The 23,029-nt window shown below is 60.8% G+C and overlaps 4 protein-coding genes across 5 annotated transcripts; 2 read left to right on the top strand and 2 right to left on the bottom strand.

The window, feature by feature from the left end:
- The first annotated feature begins 393 nt into the window (after positions 1-393).
- Positions 394-5,114, top strand: CELA3B (chymotrypsin like elastase 3B). The gene is given in 9 exon segments (XM_077788245.1): positions 394-420; positions 536-683; positions 764-840; positions 960-1,057; positions 2,610-2,744; positions 2,818-2,954; positions 3,808-3,953; positions 4,030-4,182; positions 5,029-5,114. Coding segments are annotated over 9 exon segments (939 nt in total). The 3' UTR covers positions 5,047-5,114.
- A 2,681-nt stretch (positions 5,115-7,795) lies between these two features.
- Positions 7,796-11,422, top strand: TMEM269 (transmembrane protein 269). Of its 2 annotated transcripts, XM_077788226.1 has the most exons (7): positions 7,796-8,147; positions 9,025-9,066; positions 9,427-9,574; positions 10,591-10,688; positions 10,779-10,922; positions 10,994-11,194; positions 11,275-11,422. In XM_077788226.1, exons 1-7 carry the CDS (start codon positions 7,889-7,891, stop codon positions 11,382-11,384), a joined length of 1,002 nt encoding a protein of 333 aa, XP_077644352.1. In that variant the 5' UTR covers positions 7,796-7,888; the 3' UTR covers positions 11,385-11,422. The 2 variants fall into 2 exon arrangements, with proteins under 2 accessions (XP_077644352.1, XP_021393589.1); XM_021537914.3 differs by lacking the exon at positions 9,025-9,066 and having other exon boundaries at positions 7,798-8,147.
- Positions 11,423-12,283: 861 nt separating this feature from the next.
- Positions 12,284-13,339, bottom strand: SVBP (small vasohibin binding protein). The gene is made up of 3 exons (XM_021537915.3): positions 13,244-13,339; positions 12,586-12,707; positions 12,284-12,469 (listed from the first exon to the last, which is right to left on the bottom strand). Exons 2-3 carry the CDS (start codon positions 12,703-12,705, stop codon positions 12,383-12,385), a joined length of 207 nt encoding a protein of 68 aa, XP_021393590.1. The 5' UTR covers positions 12,706-12,707; positions 13,244-13,339; the 3' UTR covers positions 12,284-12,382.
- Positions 13,340-14,941: 1,602 nt separating this feature from the next.
- LOC110474470 (E3 ubiquitin-protein ligase TRIM62) lies at positions 14,942-20,326 on the bottom strand. The gene is made up of 6 exons (XM_031506602.2): positions 20,197-20,326; positions 18,676-19,085; positions 17,558-17,653; positions 16,206-16,462; positions 16,019-16,134; positions 14,942-15,659 (listed from the first exon to the last, which is right to left on the bottom strand). Exons 2-6 carry the CDS (start codon positions 19,081-19,083, stop codon positions 15,109-15,111), a joined length of 1,428 nt encoding a protein of 475 aa, XP_031362462.2. The 5' UTR covers positions 19,084-19,085; positions 20,197-20,326; the 3' UTR covers positions 14,942-15,108.
- Positions 20,327-23,029: the final 2,703 nt, after the last annotated feature.

Raw genomic sequence — 23,029 nt, 5'->3', positions numbered from 1 at the left:
GGGGAGGGTATATGGGGCACTGAGCCCATGAGGGCTGCAGGAGCCCTATGGGCACACCAAAGGCACAGGGAATATGGGGGGACAGGGGTGGTGGTAGGGGCTTGGGAGCTGTAGGGCCCAGGGGGTGGGGAGGGGCCTGAGGGGCCACCAGGGGCACAGGAGGGGCACTGTGGGGGGCACGGGGTGGTTATGGTGACTATGAGGGTACAGGGGGGTCGTAGGGGCTCTGGGAGGCACAGAGGTGACCGTGGGGGTTATGGGGGAGGCACAGAGAGGTCTGAGGATTATGGGGGGCATGGCGGGTGGGTCATCGGGGCTAAGGGGGGCACGGGAGCAGTTTGAGGGACTGGGGGGGGGGGAGAGCACTGTGGGACCAGAGGGCCTGGGGTGGACATGGGGCACTCTGGGGGTACACAGGGGGTACAGGGGCAGCAGCAGCAGGGACAGAGGGTTTGGGATCTGTAGGGTCCCCGCTGGCCGGGTGCCAGTGCCACATCCCCCCAAAGCCAAGGTTAATGTTTAACCCCTCCCCAAGACCCAGCTGGGCACCAGGTGCCCATTCCCAGGGGTGCCCTTGGGGGCTCCCAGTACCGGCGGGGATTTAAGGCCGGCAGGTGCCCGGGGCGGCCACACTTGAGCCATGGCTGCGATGCTGAGCCTCGTCCTGCTGCTGGTGGCCGGCGGTGAGGTGTCCCCTGAGCCCCCCCCCCGTGTCCCCAGGCTCGGGTGGGTGCCCGCTGGGTGACGGTGCCGTGTCCTGCAGGCGTCCACGCCGCGGTACTGCCGGACCCCCGCGTGGTCAATGGGCAAGACGCGGAGCCCTACAGCTGGCCCTGGCAGGTGAGGGGACAGGGGGACAGGGGGACAGGGGGACAGGGGGACAGGGGGACAGGGGGACACGGGCAGTGGCAGCCGTGCGGCGGGAGGGTGGCACCCAGAGGTGTCTCCCCCTCTCCCAGATCTCGCTGCAGTACGAGCGGTACGGCACCTTCCACCACACCTGCGGGGGCACCTTGATCGCTGCCAACTGGGTGATGACGGCCGCGCACTGCATCTCGTGAGGGCACCGCGGCTGCGGGCACGGGGGAGGGCAGAGGGGCGTGCGGGCTGCAGGGATGGGTGCCGGGGTGCAGAAGTGGGGGTGGGACACAGGGGTGGGTGTGGGCTGCAGGGATGGTGCAGGAAGGGTGCCAGAGTCCAGGGAGGGGTGCAGGGAAGGGTGAAGGTTGGAGAGGTGGGTGTAGTGGGAGCTGGGGGTGAAGGGAGTGCAGAAGGGCTGCAGGAGGAGTGCAAGGTGCAGGGATGGGTGCAGGAGGGGATGTGGGGTGCAGGAGGGGATGTGGGGTGCAGGGATGGGTGCAGGAGGGGATGTGGGGTGCGGGGATGGGTGCAGGAGGGGATGTGGGGTGCGGGGATGGGTGCAGGAGGGGATGTGGGGTGCAGGGATGGATGCAGGAGGGGATGTGGGGTGCAGGGATGGGTGCAGGAGGGGATGAGGGGTGCGGGGATGGGTGCAGGAGGGGATGTGGGGTGCGGGGATGGGTGCAGGAGGGGATGTGGGGTGCAGGGATGGGTGCAGGAGGGGATGAGGGGTGCGGGGATGGGTGCAGGAGGGGATGTGGGGTGCAGGGATGGATGCAGGAGGGGATGTGGGGTGCAGGGATGGGTGCAGGAGGAGTGCAAGGTGCAGGGATGGGTGCAGGAGGGGATGTGGGGTGCAGGAGGGGATGTGGGGTGCGGGGATGGGTGCAGGAGGGGATGTGGGGTGCAGGAGGGGATGTGGGGTGCAGGAGGGGATGTGGGGTGCAGGAGGGGATGTGGGGTGCAGGGATGGGTGCAGGAGGGGATGTGGGGTGCGGGGATGGGTGCAGGAGGGGATGTGGGGTGCGGGGATGGGTGCAGGAGGGGATGTGGGGTGCAGGAGGGTGCAGGGGGGTGCAGGGACAGCACATGGAGAGAGTGCAGGTGGGTGCTGAGGTGCAGGAGCGATGCAGGGGAATGCAGGAGTGCAAGATTGGGTGCATGGAGAGGGTTCATGGGGGTACAGGGGGGTCCTGGGTACCGGAGGGGTGCAGTGGGGTGCAGGGAGGGAGTCCTGAGTGCAAGGCGGGGTTCTGGGAGCAGGGAGGGCATTCACCGCGCAGGGAGGGGCTGCCACAGGCATGGAGGAGTGCATGGATGGGGTGAAAAGTGCAAAGTGGGTGCAGGGAGGGGGCTCAGAGGGCAGGGAGGTGAGTTTGGGAGCAGGGTGGGTGCACGGGGAGGTGCAGGGTGGGGGCTTTGGGTGCACGAAGAGGTTCAGGATGCAGAGGAGACGGGGTTGAGGGTGCAGAGAGGTGAGTTTGGGTGCAGATTTGGTGCATGGAGTGGTGCAGGGCAGGGATTTAGGGTGCAGGGCAGGGGCTTTGGGTGCACGAAGAGGTTCAGGATGCAGAGGAGACGGGGTTGAGGGTGCAGAGAGGTGAGTTTGGGTGCAGACTTGGTGCATGGAGTGGTGCAGGACAGGGATTTAGGGTGCAGGGCAGAGCGTTTGGGTGCGTGAAAGGGTCCCGGGTGCAGGAGGGATGCCGAGGGAGGGCCGCACACCCTGACCCCCCCTTTCCCGGCAGCACATCCCTCACGTACCAGGTGGTGCTGGGCGAGTACGACATGAGCGCCGGGGAGGGTCCCGAGCAGCGCATCCCCGTGAACTCCGACGACATCTTCGTGCACCCCAAGTGGCTCAGCTCCTGCGTGTCCTGCGGGTGAGCGGGGTCTCTGGGGGGCTGGGGACGCCGTGCCCCCCCGGCCGCTCCTCTGACCCGTGTCCCCGCGCAGAAATGACATCGCTCTGCTGAGGCTGCAGCGGCCGGCCGCGCTGTCGGCGGAGGTGCAGGTGGGGCGGCTGCCGCCCGCCGGCTCCATCCTGCCCAACGGGTACCCCTGCGTGCTCAGCGGCTGGGGACGGCTCAGCAGTGCGTGCGGGCGGCGGCAGCGGGCCGGCAGCCCGGCGGGCCCACGGAGGCGGCGGGGAGGCGGGCGGAGGGATGGATGGGGAAATGGTTGGGGAGATGAGGGGAGGGATGGGGGACGGACACATAGGGAGATGCATGGGAATGGTTGGGGAGATGGAGGGAGGGGATGGGGTTGGGTGAGAATTGGTTGGATACAGGGGATGGATACAGGGATTGATAGATGGGGATGGATGGGATGGGGGGATGGAGGGAGGGATGGTCAGGGAGATGGTTGAGGGGATGGTGAGATGGGGAGGTAAGGGAGGGTTGGGTGGAGGGAGAGAGGAATGGATGAGGAGATGAATGGGGAGGTGGAAGGAGGGCTGGAGGGAGGGATGGATGGATGGATGGATGGATGGATGGATGGATGGATGGATGATGGATGGGTGGATGATGGATGGGTGGATGATGGATGGATGATGGATGGGTGGATGGATGGGTGGATGGATAGATGGATGGATGGATGGATGGATGGATGGATGGATGGATGGTTGGATGGATGGGTGGATGGATGGATGGATGGATGGATGGATGGATGGATGGATGGATGGATGATGGATGGATGGATGATGGATGGATGGATGATGGATGGATGGATGGATGATGGATGGATGGTTGGATGGATGGGTGGATGGGTGGATGGATGGATGATGGATGGATGGATGGGTGGATGGATGGATGGATGGATAGATGATGGATGGATGGATGGGTGGATGGGTGGATGGGTGGATGGATGGATGGATGGATGGATGACGGATGGATGATGGATGGATGGATGGCCGTAGGCACATCCCGGGGTGCTCTGATCCCACAGCTGGGGGGTCGCTGCCGGACCGGCTGCAGCAGGCAGAGCTGCCCGTGGTGGACTATGAGCACTGCACCCAGCCCGACTGGTGGGGGGCCCTGCCCATCCGCCAAACCATGATCTGTGCCGGCGGCGCCGAGAAGGCCGGATGCAACGTGGGTACTGCGCCGGGGGGAGGGGGGCACGTCCCGGGCCCCTGTGGTGCTGACCCAGCCTCATCCCACACCTCAGGGCGACTCCGGGGGACCCCTGAACTGCCAGGCTGAGGATGGCACCTGGGAGGTCCATGGCATCGCCAGCTTCGTGTCGGCCCTGGGCTGCAACGCTGCCAAGAGACCCACCGTGTTCACCCGCGTGTCCGCCTTCGAGGACTGGATTGCAGAGGTGGGCACAGGCTGCCAGGGGGCCGGGGAATGGCATACTGGGTTGTCGGGGTGCAAGGGTGACAGAGAATTGGGGTAGCATGGTGCCAGGGAACTTGGCTACCATGGTGCTGGGGAATTGGGATGCCATATCAGGCTGCTGGGTGCCAAGGCAGTGGGGTAGCAGGGCTCTGGGGTGCTGGGGCACCGGGGCACCAGGGGGAAAAGGGGCCAGGCTGCTGGGCTGCCCTGGTGCCGGGGTATTGGTGTACCAGGTTGTTGGGGTGCAGAGTGTTGGGGTGTTCTGATGCTGGGGTACCAGAGGATGGGACTGTCAGGGTGCTGCCATGGTGCTGAGGTACCAGGTGTCAGTGCCACAGTGCCAGCGTAAAAGTGCTCTGGGGTGCTGGGATGCTGGAGTGCCAGCGTACCAGGCTGTGGGGTGCCAGGGCAGTGGGATGCCTAAGTGCCAGGGCACAGATGTGCCACAGCACTGGGGTGGCTGGGCACAAGCACCCTGTGAATTGCTGTGGTACCAGGACAATGGGGGCCAGGGGCTGGGGAGTCAGGGTACCATGGCACCAGGTTCCTGGCATGCCAGGTTGCTGGGCTGCCAGGACAACAGTTTGCCAGAGCTCTGGGGTGGTAGGGTACCAGGGTGCTGGGTTCTGGGGTGCCAGGGAATTGGGGTGTCAAGGCAGTGGGGTACCAGGGCTCTGGGTTCTGGGGAGCCATGGTGCTGGGGTGATGAGGTGCTGGGCACTGGTGTGCCAGGCCCTTGGGGCGTTGGGATGCCAGAGTGCTGAGGTGTTGGGGTGCCAGGGTGTTGGGGTACTGTCCTCCTGTCTTAGAAGCTTCTCCCTTCCAGATCATGAGAGACCACTGAGCATGGCAGCGTCCTTGTCATCGACCCCCCAGCCTGGCATTGGGCAAATAAACCACCAACAGCTGGCACCAGTGTGTCCCTGTGCTGGGGAGGGGTCTGGGGGCAGCAGGGGCTGCAGCATTACCAGTGGATAGTACTGGGAGCACCCCGATGTGTCCAGTGCCACAGGGATGGGCACAGAGATACTCCAGTGACACAGGGATGGGCACAGAGAGACACTCCAGTGTCACAGGGATGGGCACAGAGACACTCCAGTGCCACAGGGATGGGCACAGAGATACTCCAGTGCCACAGGGATGGGCACAGAGATACTCCAGTGACACAGGGATGGGCACAGAGAGACACTCTAGTGTCACAGGGATGAGCACCAGAGACACTCCAGTGTCACAGGGATGGGCACAGAGACACTCCAGTGTCACAGGGATGGGCACACAGAGACACTCCAGTGTCACAGGGATGGGCACTCAGAGATATGCAGACACAGTGGGGATAGACACTGAGAAGTGCCCAGACAGGTGCCATGGAGATGGCACCCTCAGACACCCAGATCCCACAGGGATGGGTACCCAGGTGCCAGAGGGCTGGGTAGCCTCAGACCCTCAGGTGACACAACGCCAAGCACCCCGAAGTGCCCTGTGCCACGGGCGTGGGGCACCCTGCTGCCAAAGGCACCCCAAGACACGTCGGCGCAGTGGCTCCGGGCACCCTGAGGACACCGGGGTGGCCCCAGTGCCACGGTGATGGGCACCCAGCGACGTCCTGTTCCCCCCGCGGGGCTGGGCCCCCCCGAGGCTGCGGACAGCCCCCTCGGGGTGCCCCAGGGCTGGGTGCCCATGCCCGTGGCCCCGTGGCCCTCCTGGCCTGGCCGTCGCTTCGCAACCGCCGGCACCAGCGCGTGACCGGCGAACAAAGAGCCCTTTCACCGGCGCCCCCGCCGTCACCAGCACCCTGGGACCCCCCAGCGGGGCACCCCAGGGCCTGCCCCCCACCCAGAGACCCACGGCCATGGGTTCTGCAGCACCCCCCAATTCCCGCCGGGATGTGGGTGGAAAATTCCAGCAGCAGGGCTGTATAAGTTTTATGGGCCCCTTGTCACTGTGTCCTCGGGGACCTTTGCTCTCCCGCTGGTGGCCCCGGCAGCCCCTCGCTATCGCCGGCCCTTTGCTCCAGGGGAGGGGGAGGCCCAGCTCCCCCGGCTCGTGACACCCTTGCACAAGTTGGGGCCGCCTGGCACAGCTCCAGGGTGGCAGAAAAGGTGACCCAGCCCAGCGCAGGGGGTGAGGGTGGGGGGGCACCAGCCGTACTCCCGGTGCCACCGGTGTGAATTGTTGGTGGGATGGCACCGGGTGGTGACACCTTTTGGGTGCAATCACCCTGTGGTGGCAGCGGGGTGCAGGGACAGGAGTGTGGCAGTGCCAGGGGGGTGGCGTGGGGCTGTGGGACTTGTTCTGGGTATTGTGGGACTGGTGTGGGTGCTGTGAGGCTGCCATGGGTGCTATGAGCACGGCACAAATACAGGTGGTACACATCTGGAAGAGGTCCTGTGAGAGAGGGATGGGTGCTGTGAGCCTGGCATGGGTGCTGTGAGCGTGGAATGGGTGCTGTGAGTGTGGGATGGGTGCCGTGAGTGTGGGATGGGTGCTGTGATTGTGGGATGGGTGCTGTGAGCTTAGGGTGGGTGCTGTGAGAGAGAAATGGGTGATGTGAGAGAGAAATGGGTGCTGTGAACGTGGGATGGGTGCTGTGAGTGTGGGATGGGTGCCATGAGTGTGGGATGGGTGCTGTGATTGTGGGATGGGTGCTGTGAGCTTAGGGTGGGTGCTGTGAGAGAGAAATGGGTGATGTGAGAGAGAAATGGGTGCTGTGAACGTGGAATGGGTGCTGTGACTGTAGGATGGGTGCTGTGAGGTGGGATGGGTGCTGTGAGCATGGGATGGATGCTGTGAGTGAGGGATGGGTGCTGTGAGCTGGGATGGGTGCTGTGAGCGTGGGATGGGTGCTGTGAGCGTGGGATGGGTGCTGTGAGTGTGGGATGGGTGCCGTGAGTGTGGGATGGGTGCTGTGATTGTGGGATGGGTGCTGTGAGCTGGGATGGGTGCTGTGACTGTAGGATGGGTGCTGTGAGGTGGGATGGGTGCTGTGAGCGTGGGATGGGTGCTGTGAGCGTGGGATGGGTGCTGTGAGTGAGGGATGGGTGCTGTGAGCTGGGATGGGTGATGTGAGCATGGGATGGGTGCTGTGAGTGAGGGATGGGTGCTGTGAGGTGGGATGGGTGCTGTGAGCCTGGCATGGGCAACACAAAGCATGGTGTGAGCACTGTGAGCCTGCCAGGGGTGTTGTGGGCAGGATATGGGTGGTGTGAGCCTGGCACGGATGGTGCAATCCTGGGATGGGCTCCGAGAGCCTGGCATGTGTTCCATGAGTGTGGGATGGGTGCTGGAGTGTGGGATGGGTGCTGCAGGTGTGGGATGGGTGCCATGAGCTGGGTGTGGGTGGTGCGAGCCTGCCAAAGGGGCTACACAGCTGGCAAAGGTGCTGTGAGCATGGCATGGGTGGGCCACACCTGGAGGAAGGAGAGAAGTGAGCCTGGAATTGGTGCTGTGAGCCTGTCCAGGTGTTAGCAGTGAGACACCCGTGCTGGGAGTGTGACACAGGTGCTGTCAGTGCACCACGGGTGCACGGTGTGGGTGCTGCAAGCCTGGCACCAGTGCTGTGGCTGGGCACGGGTGCTGCGAGCCTGGCACCGGCGCTGCGGGGCTGGCACGAGCACTGCAAGCCTGGCACGGGTGCTGTGAGCCTGGCAGGGGCGCCGGGAGGCTGGCAGGGGCACCGCGAGCCTGGCATGGTCCCCCGGCCCCCCGGGGCAGCTCCTCCCTCGCCGGTGGTGCCAAGCGGCTGCGAACCCCCCGTGTCCGTGTCCGTGGCCTCTGGCCGGACCCACCCCCGCCGGGTGACTCAGCCCCGAGAGGCTTTTCCTTATATAACGCGGCACCGCGCGGAGCCCCACGGAGCGGCCCCTGCCTCAGTTTCCCCTCGCCGGGACGCCACTGTCACTGCTGCCACAGCTCCCGCTGCCATGTGGATGGTGTCACCGCCGGTCGGTAAGTGCCACCTGGATGCCACTCGGCCCCTTTGCGAGGTGTCCTCTATACCTAAAAATCATCATTTGGTGGGGGTTAGTAGAAAAATCAGGGTTATCGGAGCAGAAAAATGTAAAATACACGCATTGCCCCCCAAAAATAGGTTTAATTTTGCATTTCCTGTGGCTAAACCCCTTTCCCCTGCGCCTTGGAGGGGGGTGAGATAGCCCTGGGGGCACAACCCCCTCGTAACACACCTGGAAGCACCAAAATCACCTTGCTTTCCCCCCCTAAAGCAGTGCTAAAAGCAGCGGGAGCGGCGCAAGGTTAAAGAATTCCCTCCCATCCCGGCACTTGGATTTTGGGGCGAGAAACGCCGGGACCGCGTTGGGGAGCCCCGGCTGTGCCCGGGTGCTGTGACGCTCCCAGGTGCCCGAATCCTGGGCTGCGACAGCTCCGGAACATTCCCGGAGCCCCGATCCTGCCTGGCGGCTGGGAAGGGACGGCAAAAATCCCGAAATATCGCTTTCCGACATCCCCAAACTCACCCCGAATTATGGGATAAAAGGCGGGGCGCAGCACGGCTTTAGACACCCCCCCCCCCGACCCCCCAAAAAACCCAAATCCCTGGCTCCGGCAGAGGCAGGAGCGGCCGTGCGGGGCTCGGGGGGATTTTCCCGGCTCAGCCCGAGCCGGCGGCTCCGGGCGCGGCGGCCAAAGGTCGCTCTCACCGCCGGACCCCCGGCACCGCCGCTTCTCCCGCCGCTCTTCCTGGTTTTCCCACCTGGGGAGCTGTTCTGGAGGCGTTCCGGCGATCTGCCCGCACGGGCTCGGCTCGGGAGGGGCTCTGAGGGGGCTCGGGGGGTTTGTTTTGCTCTGACGTCCTGTTTTCTTTCAGATGAAGGATCTGCCTGGCTTTGGGACACGGCAAAAGCGGGGGGCAAAGGACAGGACCCTTAAATTCTTTCCCTAAAGCTTAGCCCGATAGGTATATAAGATCCATAGAGCTTAAACCGGGGTTGTGCTTTTAGTCTAAGCTTGGGTTTGGCTTAATTTGTCTTTATTTTATTATATTTTACTGTTCTTTTATTCGTTTCTTTGCTTTTTTGGCCTCTTTTATTCCATTTTTGGCCGCCGGTGGGGAGCTCAGCAGCAGAGCTTGCACAAATCAATCCCCTGCTGCTTCCTAAACAGATTTTGGGGGATTTTGGTTTAAGGAGGGGGAACCCCTGCACCAACCTGCTATGTTTTTGGGGGGGCTGCAGCCCCTCCCTGGTTGGAACACGGTGGGGGGTTGTAGGTATTTTCCAGTCCACCAAGAAGCTGGTGCTGAGTGAGCAAGTGGGACGGGGCCGGGCACTGGAATTCCTCCGGAAAAACGCAGCCAACGGGCTCTCCGTGGCCAACCTCCTGGCTGGGCTCTCCTCCATCCTCTGCAGCATCAACAGGTGGGGGAAATTGGGAAAAACGAAGTGAAAAACGCGGCTCGGGGGTGGGGGTCACCCTGGTTGTGCTCTCCCTGTGGCCAAGGTGGTGGCCAGGCTCCCCTCCAGCCTCTGCAGCTTCAATAGATGGGGGAAAAAGGGATGAAAAGAGAGGAAATGTGGTGAAAAATATACACAGAAGTGGGGGTCACCCTGTTTTTCATGGAAAAAGGGGGAAATGGGAGGGCAAAGATGGTAGAAAAGTGTGGTTTGCTGGAAAAAGGGTGAAAGTGGGTGAGGAAAGTTGGAAATAGGGTGAATATTAGGTAGGAAAGTGGGGGCCAACCCAGTTTTGCTGGAAAAACAGGGGAATGGGGAGGAAAAGGGTGATGAAAAGTGGGGGGCACTGGGTTTGGCTTTCCCCATGGTCAAAGGCTCCTCACCTTTGGCCTCAGCATCATCAATAAATGAGGGGGGAAAATTGAGGAAATGGGCAGAAAATGGGTGAAAAAGAGGGTTGAGAATTGGGGGTCGCCCCAGTTTTTCTGGAAAATACAGGAAATGTGATGGAAAAGGAGGAAATAGGCTGAAAAAGGTGTAAATGTGGTGATAAGGAGTTGGGAAGTGGGGGTCACCCTGGATCTGCTCCCTCCATTGCCAGCCTCTGAGGTCAGGCTCTCCTCCATCCAAAGGAAATGGAGGGTGGGGGGAAAGGGGAAAAAAAGAAAAAGAAAAAGAAAAAGAAAAAGAAAAAGAAAAAGAAAAAGAAAAAGAAAAAGAAAAAGAAAAAGAAAAAGAAAAAGAAAAAGAAAAAGAAAAAGAAAAAGCAGGTTGCAAAGTGGGGATCACCCTGCTTCTGCTGGAAAAAAGAGGAAATAGGGCAAAGACAGGATGAAAAGTGGACATCACCCCAGTTTTGCTCTCTCTGTGGCCAACCTGGTGGCTCGGCTAATCTCCCCCCTCAATATTTGGGGGAAAAAAAGGAGAAATGGGGTGAAAAAGAGGGGAACAGGGGCTGAGAAGTGGAGTTTTCCCCCCAGGCAATACCAGTACTCCTGCTGGCTGCTGCTCCTGGGCTTCCTGCTGGATCTGGCCGACGGGGCCGTGGCCCGGCAGCTCGACGCCTGCTCGGCACTGGGTGAGTGCGTCCCCCCGGCCCAGGGGCGACCCCAGGGGTGTCCCCTGTGCCCGGTGCCCACCTGGCACCTGCCCCTCGCTGCCCCCACAGGTGCCAAGCTGGATGACTTTGCCGATTTCACCACGTTTGGGCTGGGCACGGCGCTGTTGCTGCAGCCCCAGGGTGTGCTGGGGGGGCTGCTGACCCTCGCCTATGCGCTGGCCGTCTTTGCCCGCCTCTGCTTCTTCTCCAGCGGTAAGATGAGCCCCTAGGGGTGGGGGGCTTGGGGTTGTACCCCCCAACACTGAACTGCTGACACCCCACAGGGATCCCCTTCACCTACCGAGGGCTGCCCTGCCCCTACGCCTCAGCGCTGCTGGCCAGCACCTTCCTGCTCACCGGGGGACACGTGGCCCTGCTCCGCGTCGCCGCGGCTGCCATGATCCTGTTCATGGCCGACTGCGGCTTCTACCCCCACGACAAGGTGCTGGAGTCACAGCTCTGGAAGAAACTGGTTTATGCTGGAGGTAGGGACGGGGATGAACCTCTCGGGATGGTGGTGGAGGGGGAGGGAGAGCAGATCCCCAAGGATTCTCCCGCTCTGTAGGGGTGGTGGCTGTCCTGCTGGCACCGACGGTGGTGGCTGCGGTTTATTGCCTGGCCTGGGCCACGTCCTACATCGTCTTCCCCTTCGCCCTCTGGAGCTGCAAGGCCTGAGCCCTCCCTAGAGCCTAGTAAAGCCTTCCTCATCCTCATCCTCCTGGTCCTTGCTTTGGGTGCTGCTTCCTCCCTTCGCTTTTCCCATTGAATCCGGGTGGCAGAAGGAGCCTGCTAAGGTAAAAAAAGAGAAAGGCTCAACTTCAGGGAAGCCCCAAAATCCCTGTCCTTTGGGGGGAATGGAGGGAACCCACATCCCCCCACACCAACAGCAGAGACCTCCAAATCCTTGGCAAACAGGAAACCCAGAGTTTGCTTTGACCAGAGACCCCCAAGCTCTTCTCTGTGAAGGAAACTGAAGTTTAGGGATTGCTCACACTGCCCAGTGGGAATTCATTACAAAGGGAGGTTCACACTCCAAAAGTACGGAAGGCCCTCCCTGGGTGGGAGCAGGAAGATGCTGATCAAACTTCCAGACAGTTTCTGACACGGGATTCACTGGGAACAGTTTGGAATTCACCGCTTAATCCGTGGCTGCAGGGAAACACCATCCCAAATGTGGTTTATTTTCACCCTGTCAGTGCAACACTGCTGGGGCAGGGAGAGGGGGAAGCAGGACTTGATCCAAAGTCTCTGCAAAGCCGGAGGCTGCCGGGCAGCGGCGGCTGGAGCACAGAGGGTGTGGGAGGAGGAAGGAAGCGAAGGTCAAACCTGGTGCTGGAGAAACACTCAGGATCCCCGGGGAGGCTCTGGCGGCAGGAGCAGCTGCGAGATGTGGCTCCTGCTGTGTTCCCCTGGGATAAACCCCAGCTCCGGGAGGGCAGGACCCTTCCCTGCGGCAGGAATGTCGGGATGGGGCCGCGGCTGGAGCTGGCACCCGGCACTGCAGCTGCTCTGGCGCCGGCCCCGCTCTGACCTCCCCCACGCCATTCGCACCCGGAGCAAGCAGGAGCCAGGGAGACAAAGGACCAGCACAGATTTTATTGATATAAAAAGGACGGTTTGATAATAAATACTGGGGGGTTAGAAAAGGGGGGCGCAGGGCAGAGGCCGGGCTGTCATTCCCCGGATCCCTGCATCTGCTTGCAGAAGGAGTCGAACTGCTGCTGCTCCAGCTCCGTCATCACCCGGTTCAGGGCGTAGATCTGGGGTTGGGAAAGGGCGGATGGCACAGGGGGCTCGGCCGCGGGTTGGGCCGTGTCCCTCCCCATTCCCGCATTCCCGCATTCCCACATTTCTTCATTCATTCATTCATTCCCACCTCCGCCCGCTGCCGCTGCTTCAGCTCCTGCTGCGCCGACCTCTGCTTGGCTTTCTCCAGGCGAGCCGCCGGCTCCCGCGGCTTCGGCCGCTCCTTCCGCGGCCCCGCGCCCGGATCCATGGCTGAGACACGGGGCGGTCACCGGGGACCCCGCACGCGGGGCAACCCCACGGCATCCTCCCAGGGGACTCCCCCAAATCCCTCCTGCGGCCCCGAGGTGACCCCCAAACTCATTGCGAGCCTTACAGGTGACCCCCAAACGCATCCTAAGCCTCACAGGAGACACTCACCCCCACCCGAGCCTCCGAGGAGACATTTCTCCCCCCACCCCATCCTGACCCTCGCAGTGCTGTCACACCCCCACAGGGCCCCCCAGGCCTCTCCCCGTCACCCTCACTCCCCTCACTGCGCCCCCCAGCCTCACAGACACCCCTATCCATCCTCACAGCCCCCGCACCGCCCACAGGGGCCTCCCCCAGCCCCTCATAAACCACAACCCCCCCACCCTCAGTGCCCCACACACACCCCAGCCCCACAGCCCCCACCCTTAACGCCCAACAAGCTCCTTCCCAGGCCCACAGCGACGCCTCAGCCCCCTGACTCCCTCAGCCCCCTCAGGGCCGCAGCCGAACCCCTCAGGCCCCGCGCTCCCCGGTACCGGAGGGGCTGAGCCCGGGGCAAGATGGCAGCGGGCCCCTTCCGCCTTTCGGCGCTCGATTGCCCGTCCTGGGCGCACGCGCCGAGCGCGCGGGCCGGGCGCCACAGTGCCCTCTGCCGGGCGGGTGCGAGAACTGCGCCCAGTGCCCCCCAGTGCTTTACTGGTCCTGTACTGGTGTGTGCCACCCCCCACATCACCCCCCTGTCCTTTACTGGACCTGTACTGGCGTGTGCCACCCCCCACATCACCCCCCTGTCCTTTACTGGTCCTGTACTGGTGTGTGCCACCCCCCACATCACCCCCCTGTCCTTTACTGGACCTGTACTGGCGTGTGCCACCCCCCACATCACCCCCCTGTCCTTTACTGGTCCTGTACTGGTGTGTGCCACCCCCCACATCACCCCCCTGTCCTTTACTGGTGTGTGCCACCCCCCACATCACCCCCCTGTCCTTTACTGGTGTGTGCCACCCCCCACACATCACCCTCCTGTCCCTTACTGGTGTGTGCCACCCCCCACATTGCCCCCAGTGCTTTACTGGTCCTTTAGTGGTGTGTGCCACCCCCCACATCACCCCCCTGTCCTTTACTGGTGTGTGCCACCCCCCACATTGCCCCCAGTGCTTTACTGGTCCTTTACTAGTGTGTGCCACCCCCCACATCACCCCCCTGTCCTTTACTGGTGTGTGCCACCCCCCACATCACCCCCCTGTCCTTTACTGGACCTATACTGGTGTGTGCCACCCCCCACATCACCCCCCTGTCCTTTACTGGTGTGTGCCACCCCCCACATCACCCCCCTGTCCTTTACTGGTGTGTGCCACCCCCCACACATCACCCTCCTGTCCCTTACTGGTGTGTGCCACCCCCCACATTGCCCCCAGTGCTTTACTGGTCCTTTAGTGGTGTGTGCCACCCCCCACACACTACCCCCCGTACAGCCCACCCTTACATACCACCCCCTACATAGTGTTCCTATAAACAGCTCACCCCATGTATCACCATAGCTCCACACACAGCCCATCCCCTGTACAGCTGTGTATCTCCCCTGCTATACCACAGTCCTGGCACAGCCCAGGCCCTAAACATCACCCCCTTGTATCACTCTACTGTACAGCCCACCCCGATGTACCACTTCCCCACACAGCTCACGCACCAGGTATCTCCCTCCATATACAGCCCACCTCCCTATACGACAGCCCCATAGAGCCCAGCCCCTACATATAACCCCCCATACACCACATCCCCTTACAGCCCACCCCAACGTATCTCACAGCACCCCCTCTGCAGCACCTCCTGCACACAGCCCACTCCCCACCCTCTGTACAGCCCACCCCACGCAGCCCAGCTCCTGTACACCCCACCACACGCGGTGTCCCCCACATTGCTCACAGAGCCCTGCCCAGGGCTGGCACAGCGTGGCACAGCCTGGCCCAGCCCAGCAGCACCTATGGCATGGCACAGCAGGGCACGGCACTGTACGTGTGGCACACGGGTCACAGTACATGTCCCACAGCACGGTGTGACACCCGTGGTACCCCCTAGCACGGTGACAGACCCTTGCCATGGTACAGCCCACCATGGCACAGTGTCCCCAGCACAGTGTGGCACCCCCGGCACGGTGACAGAGCCCTGCTGTGGCACCCCACGGTGCCCCCAGCCCACTACCCCCACCCTGGGGCTCTCCACCACCCAGCCCCTTCTCTCCAAATCCTTTATTGCCATATCCCAGCCCCCCGCACTGGGATTCCCTGGAAGCACAGGACCGAGAGAAGCAGGCGGAATGCCAGATCCTGCCCAGCACCGGGACCAGTTCCTGGAGTGGGAAACCACCCATCACGGCTGGGGGACACCCCAAAAACCCCCGCTAGATACGGACAGTGTTGATCCGCAGCGGCTGCACATTCTTCCCGTTGGCATGGCTCTGCCCAGGACTAAAATACGAGCACAGCTTCCCGGGAAACCTCTCCCGGAAGGTGTAGAGCCAGGACATGTCGTCGGCGTTGTAGAAGATGAGGAGCCCCTTGTCGTAGTCCAGGAAGACGCCCACCTTCTCCAGCTTGCCCTTGACGTTGAGCCGCGTCCAGGGCTCGGTGCAGGCGCTGTACTGGTTCCCGTCGTGCATCACGATGCAGTAGAACCCGCGGCTCGGCTGGATCTGGATGCTGCCCTTGCGGGTCACGGCCTCGTGGGCCAGGCCGATCATCCACTGGGTTTTTTCGGACACCACCACCTCCCAGTAGTGCACCCCAGCACCGAAGGCCTCGGCGCCCAGCACCGACACCTCCACGTCGAAGCGCCGCGGCGAGTCCTGCAGTGGCTGCGGGTGCAGGTTGCCGTAGGCCACGATGGTGCAGTCGTCCGACAGGATCAGGCGGTGGTGGGCAGTGCCCGGGTCCAGCGTCAGCGCTGCTGGCACTGGGACAGCAGGGACAGGGGGAATGAGGGTTAGCACAGCACTGGAGCCAGCCCAGGTGCTCTGTCCCACCAGAGCGATGACCTGTCTCCATCCTTCACTGTCCTCATGCCCATCCCTTGTCAGTGATGTCCCCTGTCCCTCGCTGGTGTGTCCCTGCTCCTCATCACTGATGTCCCAGACCCTTGGCAGCAATGTCCCCATCCCTTGTCATTGACAAGGGACATCAGTGACATCCCGTTCCCTCCCAGGTGATGTCCCCTTCCCCATCCTCACTGGTGTGTACCTGTCCCTCCCTGCTGTGTTCCCACCCCTGGTGACCTCCCCACCCCATCCTACCCCCCCATCCCTGCGCCCTCACCAGGATGGATGTCCTGGAAGAGGGATTTCCAGATGGTGTACTGCAACGGGCCCATGTACTTGGAGGTGGGAAAGTCCTCATAGGTCAGGTTGGTCTCGTGGATCTTCCCCTTCAGCCTGCGGAGAACACACGGTGCCGAGGCGGGGGTGACACCAGGGACCCCTGCCATCCCCTCACTGCCACCCACCTCTCGGAGAGGGACGCCACACCGGCCAGGAAGACGTGTTTATCCGCCTCGGCCAGGCGCTCCTGCAGGATCTGGGTGCCCTCCTGGACCTTACGCAGCTGCTGGCTGTAGCGCTGGATCTTGTGCTCGATGTCGCTGAGCGTCCGCGCCGTGTCGGCCTCCAGCTCCTCCAGCATGGCCTTCTGCCGCTCCCGCAGCAGCCGGTGCAGCCGCTCAAACGCCTCCCCGATCGTCGCCCGCAGGCTCTTGGCTGAGGACTTGGGGTGCAACGGGGGGTTAGGAGCACCCAAAGCTCTGCTGGTCAATCCAGGGGTTCCTTAATCCCCAAATAAATATCTAAAAGGGCAGCAGATCAGGGAGTTCTGGGGGCTACAAGGGTGGATTTGATCATTGCACCCTTAAAAAATGGGCTAAAAGGAGTCTAGAAGAACCATCCAAAGAGTTTTCCAAAGAACGCTAGGAGAACCTCCCCAAAAATCCTTAAAGAACCCTAAAAAAACCTCGCAAATAACCTTAAAAAGAACCCTAAAAGAACTCCCCAAGAACCCTAAAGTAACCCTAAAAGAATCTTCTGAAGAACCTGAAAAAACCCCAAAAGAACTCCCCAAGAATCCTAAAGTAACCCTAAAAGAATCTTCTGAAGAACCTGAAAGAACCTCCCAAAGATCTTAAAAAAATCACCTTAAGGAATCTCCCCAAGAAACCTAGAAGAACACTCAAAGAAGCTTCCAAAGAATCTTAAACCAGTCTCCAAAAGGACCTTGAAAACATCTCCTAAAAAACTTTATAGAGCTTTTAAAGAATTCTTAAAGAACTTTTAAAGAGATCCTTTAAGAACCCTAAAAAAACCCCTAAAATCCTCAAATAAACTCTAAAATCCCTCAAATTACACCTTAAAAACCCCTAAAAAAACACCAAGAAACCAACCTAAACTAAAAAAAAAAAAAAAAAAAAAAAGACACCTAAAATAACCCCTAAAACCTAAAAAACCCCACCCCAGTTGCTGGTGGGGATGTGGGGAGAAAGTTGAGCCTCACTGGACACTGAACTCCTGACTGAAGAGCTAATTAATTAAATTAATTAAAAGGATAAATCAAAGCTACTCTGCGGGAAATTGCAGAAGGATGAGTAGCCCCATTGGGGTACCACAGAAAGAAAAAAAAAAAGGGGTAAATCCATGAAATTGTGCAGTTTGGAGTGTTTGGAAGTTCCAAAAACAGGCTGGTGAGGGTCAGGGCTGGGGTGTCATCGGGGTGGCAATGAGGATGACCCCAGCTCTGCTTTGGGGGGCCTGTGAAGGGCTGGGGAATCATGGGGGTCCCCAGGGGTGACAGTGGTGTCCTCACACGTACCTTGGTCTCAGCCAGCTGCTTCTTGAGGAGCTGCAGGGCCTCCATGTGGCCACGCTCGCTCTCCTGCAGCCCCTGGAGCTGCTCCTTCAGCTCCCGCTGGGGACAGGAATGGAAAATCCATAAATAGGTGATTCGGGGAAAAAAGGGATCCCACACGGAGCTTTCCCACCCAAACCAACCCCAAAATGGGGTTATGGGGCAGTGGGATGGCCAGGCTGTGGGTGGCCCCTGTGGAATGAGGGTCCTGCCTGGGGTGGGGGTAACAGGTCCTGGATTAGGAGGTCCTACTTGGGGGGCAGCTCAGCCATGGGGTGATTTGAGGGTTCCCAAGGAATTCCAGTGGCGATGGAGAAGGGGGATCCCAGAAGGGGAGCAGTGCCAGAAGTGTGGAGGGATGGAGGGATGGAAGGCATGGGTTGTCCCCGATGCAGACAAAAGGGCTGTGGGGACAGACAGACTGACCCCAGTGGGGACAGGAGGGGTGAGTGACAGACAGAAGGGAGCCATGGCACTTATTCCAATGGGGAAAAGGAGTACAAGGAAATACAGGGTTCAGGGAGATGTGGGCAGGACGAAGTCACAGGACTGACCCCCACGGAGACAGGAGGGGCACACAGACAGACAGATTGATGGGAAAAGGCATGGGACTGATCCCAACAAGAAAAAGAGGTGCAGGGACACAGGGACAGACAGGAAAACAGGGACAGGGGGGCTGCAGGGACAGATAGACCCGAGGAAGCCATGGGACTGACCCCTCTGAACCTCCATGGGGACAGGAGGGGTGCAGGGACAGACAGGATGACAGGATACAGGCACAGGGATGACCCTGAGAAGGAAAAGGAGTACAGGGCTGGCAGAAGCCATAGGACTGACCCCAAAGGTGAGAGATGGGCTGCTGGGACAGACAGACATACAGAAAGAATCACAGGGCTGACCCTGAGAGGGAAAAGGAGTGCAGGGACAGACAGATGGGAGGAAGCCACACAAGACTGACGCCCATGGGCTCAGGACGGGTGCAGGAACAAAAGGGAAAGGCACTGCCATGGAAGTGAGAGGGACCAGCAGGATACAGCAGCCCCGAGGAGCCACCCGGAGCAGGGAATCCCACAGGGACCCACCTGCAGCTCCTCAAAGGCGTCGTCCACGTTGGTGACCTGGTGCTGCTCGTGCATGGCCGGCTCGTCACAGAAGAAGCAGACCACGGCACGGTCGGTGAGGCAGAAGAGCTTCACCTTCTCGTGGTCCTTGCAGGGGAAGGGGCTGCGCTGGGCCCCCAGGATGGCATCCAGGGGGAAGGCGCTGTAGCGCTCCACGATGTTGGCCAGCTTGAGGCTGGGGGCCAGCGTGGGCTCGGGGAAGGTGCGGCGGCACTCGGGGCAGTCGCGGGTGCCCTGCGGCTCCTGGCGCACCCAGTGCTCGGTGATGCAGCGGCGGCAGAAGTAGTGCTCGCAGCCCAGCCCCACCGGGTCCTGGTAGATGCTCAGGCAGATGGAGCACAGCAGCTCGTCCTTGAGGCTGGACGCCATGGCTGGGGGCAGAGAGAGCGGCACGGGGTCAGGGGGGCTGAGAGAGGGGCACAGGGTCAGGGGGGAGTGGGGAGAGGGGTACGGGGTCAGGGGGGCTGCGAGAGGGGTACGGGGTCAGGGGGGAGTGAGGAGAGGGGCATGGGGTCAGGGGGGAGTGAGGAGAGGGGCACGGGGTCAGGGGGGACGGGGAGAGGGTGAATGGGTGATTGTGGAGAGGGGGACAGGGTGAATGGGGGGCTGAGTGTGAAGAGGGGGCTTTGGGTGGAGCAGCGAGGATGAATGAGGGAGCCTCAGAGGGGAGAGGATAAAAGGGGGGCTATATGATAATAAGGGGGGGCTCAGGTGAGAATGGGGGGGTGTAATGGAGGGCAAGGTGGGGGTTGGGATGCAATGGGGGCTGGAGGGGCTGCAGTGGGGGAAATGGGAGTGTCAGGAAGCAATGAGGGGCTGGAGGATTTACAAAGAGGGGGAACATGGAGGGTCAGGATGCAGCTGGGAATGGGAAGATCAAGCCACAACAGGGGGATGTGGGGTTACAGTGGGGGACCAAGCTGCAATAGGGTTGCAGTGCAGCGGGGGGAACTGGGGGTCAGGACACAATGTGGGGGCTGGAGGGGCTGCATCACGAGGATCAGGATGCAGTGGGGGGAATGGGAGCATCAGGATGCAGTGGGGCAGATGTGGGATAGAGGTGATCAAAGCAACACAGGGAGGGGACACAATAGGGGTGAGGCTGGGGGTGAATCAGATAACAGAGCATGCCGGCTGGTCTGACGGGGGAGCTGGGGGTACCAGGGATATTGGGGTGTGGGGCTGAGGCTGCACCAGGGGCCCTGGCTGAGGTTTAATGGTGAGAGGCAGGGATGGGGCTGACCTGGGGGCACAGGGGTGGGTGGGGCTGAGGAGTCAGGATTGAGGCCGGATTTGGGGGCCGTGGGTGAGGCTGGGCTCGGAGGGGTCGGGGCTGAGGCTACACTGGGGGGACCGGGGCTGGGGCTGCGGGCGGCTGCAGCGGAGCCGCGGCTTCGAGCCGCCCCCCGCTCCCGGCAGAACCCGGCTTCGACACCGGTGCCGCCAACCCCGTCCCGTGCCAGCCCGCGCTGCTGCCCTCACCCAGCCGCTGCCCGGCGCTGTTCCGGTGCCGTGCCCCGCTCCCGGTGCCGGTGGGATCCGGGGCCCCGCCGCGACGGGCCGGGGGTGGGCGCGCAGGAGGGGGCGCGGCCGCGCGGCACTTCCTGCCCGCCCCCCCCGCGCCCACAGTGGGCCCGCCCCCACCCCATTGTCCCCCGCGCGGCGCGGCCTCAGCGGCGCGTACCATCACCGCCCGCGGGGGGGCGCTTAAAGGGGCCACGGCCTCGCCAGCCGTGTCCCGTCCGGCTGTCCGGACAGCCGGACACTGACCCTTCCCCATCCTGACCTTAGGCCCTTTTTCTGTCCCTGTCTGTCCCTCTGTCCAGCCCTTTCTCGTCCACCCAGCCATCTCCCTTGATCCATCCATTTGTCCGTCTGGAGTTCTGTCTCTCTGTCCTCTAATCTTTCCATCCATCCTTCCACCTACCTCTCGGTCCCCTGTCCAACCTTCTTCCCTTCCGGACCTTAATCTTTCTATCCATCCATTTGTCTGTCCTTTCCCTCTCTCCACGCATCTGTCCACGCACCCATCTCTCTGTCCATTCCTCTGTCCAATCATCCGTGCCTCTCATTGTGCTTCCCTCTATCCACTCCTCCCCCCCTCCAACCCTCCTTCCATCCCTCCACATCTCTTTAGTTACCCTGTCCACCCATCCAGTCCTTAAAACCTTCATCCATCCATTTGTCCACCCTCCTGGACTCTCATCTCTTCATCCTTCCTGCCCTCCATCCATCCATTGCTCTCCTATCCATCCATTTCTCTTGTCCATCCCTTAATCCCTCTGTCTCTCTATTTGTTTATCCATCCTGTCTATCCATCCTTGCCCCTGTACTCCTACCCCTGTATCCCTCTCTTCCTCCCAGTTTTCTGCACCCACCAGTGACCAGAGCCAGGTGACCCCACAGCTGACACTGACAAACCTATTGCTTTCCTCCCAAAAGTACCGATTTAGCCAAAAATCACAGAGAGGTGTTTCGGGTGCCAGGCATCTACTGCGTCATTGCAATGCTTGGCCGTGGTGGGACCAGTCAGGAGCAGTGGCAGCACTGCCTGCCCCATAATGAGGTTTCTTCACCCTGGGATGCCCAGGGATCCTTCACTCCCCCCTTGAAGGACCAGAGAGACGAAGAACCCCAGGGTTGGGGTAAGGGGGGGCTGGAGGATGGAGGGGGCAGCGGGGAAGGGGACACAGTTCCTGAGGGAAAGTTGAGCTGCATATTTGGGAAGAGGCGTGACCATCTGGCCAGCAGCCAACAGGAACAAACTTCTTGGCTTTCACCGCTGGATCACCCCACTCCCACTGCTGGCACCCCTTTCCACCCCCCAAACACAGGTACACCCCATCTCCCCGTTATCTCCCATCCCCTTCCAGGGAATAACTATTCCTCTTCCTGCTAGGCCCCAAAAGCTTGGAAACAGCTAAAAAAATATAACAAACTCACATGGTCTTGTTTTTTTTCCTGCTTGTTTTCCTGCTTTAGGAATTCAGGTCATGTCTCCCCTCTGGGACCCTCTGGGGACTGAGGAACAGCTGGAATGATATCAAATAACCATGGAAAGAATAAAAATCCTTTTTACACCCCAGATTCAGATTCAGGGCTAGGGGATCCCATCCCATATAGTTAATGGGTTATTTAATTGTATCCTAAGCATTTGGCTGAAATTTCCAGGAATTTGGGGCAATGGAGAGAATCATCCCACCGGAGCACGTGGCACTCAGCCAGCACTGCCAACACTTATCCTGGCGGATCATTGGGCAACGAAGGGAAACCACAGGGTGGTTTGGGCAAACAGGGAAATTAATCCCAGTTAATTAGCAAATTGGCTTTGTTACCTCCCGGTAAACCCTGCGTGAGCCGGGGAGCTCCACCGTGCCTTGATTCCCAATCTTTTTATGGGATACACAGCCCTTCCCTGCTGCGGTTCCAGCAGGCTGGAGGATTCCACAATGTGGCAAGAGGAGCCTGGGTGATCCGGCAAAGCCGGCGGGCAGGGAAAACCTGTCTCCTCCCCACGCGTGCTGCGTGTGCCGGGAACGCTGGCGGGAAGGGAGGGAGGCCCCGAGGAGCCGCAGTGCTGGAATGTTCCCCCTCGCTGCTGGCGGGATGGGCACGCTGGGACGTGCCTGCTGGCCTCTTGGCATGTGTGTTTCCATCCTGGCATGGAAACACATCCTTACTGGAATGCCGGGAGCATCCCGCCTGCTCCCCGAGTGCACCACCCCACTGGGTTTAATCCCCACTTTGTTTATGGACCCCCTTCCTAAGGAGGATCCCGCACTGCGCCGTAGAGGAAGCAGGAAGCTACCCCACACCGACAGGGCTCATCTCCGCAGTGCTTTGCAAACAGTAACTAATTAATCCTAATTAACTCGTTACCTAATTAGAGCCCAAGGGCTCTCCCCTTTGCAGGGAGATGGGAAATTCTGGCACCTCGGGGGATTTTTTTTCCAGCCCAAAACCTCCATGTTTGCTTTGCACCAGCATCAGACAGTGCCGTTTATACTCTCCATGGCTGCCAATCCAGGGAGAAAATCCTACTTTTTGGGGTTGCTAATGCCAAGAAACCTGGAATGAGCCTTTTCCCTCATCTGGATAGCTGTCACTGGGAATACTGGCCTCTCCAATGTCCAGTGTGCCCACCCATCCCAGGGGAGCCCACTCTGGTAGGTGTTTTCAAGCATGTTTTTATGGAAAACAAGGGATTTTTGGGGAAGGAAACAAGTAGGTGGGTGGGATGAAGGTGTTTCCCAAAGAATTCCCTTTCCAGTGTGCCATGATCTGGGGCACAGGCTTTGGGAACACTGGAAAAGTT

Source organism: Lonchura striata, chromosome 24, assembly GCF_046129695.1.
Source record: "Lonchura striata isolate bLonStr1 chromosome 24, bLonStr1.mat, whole genome shotgun sequence".
Taxonomy (NCBI): Eukaryota; Metazoa; Chordata; class Aves; order Passeriformes; family Estrildidae; genus Lonchura; species Lonchura striata.
This window is presented reverse-complemented; position numbering and strand designations above follow the sequence as displayed.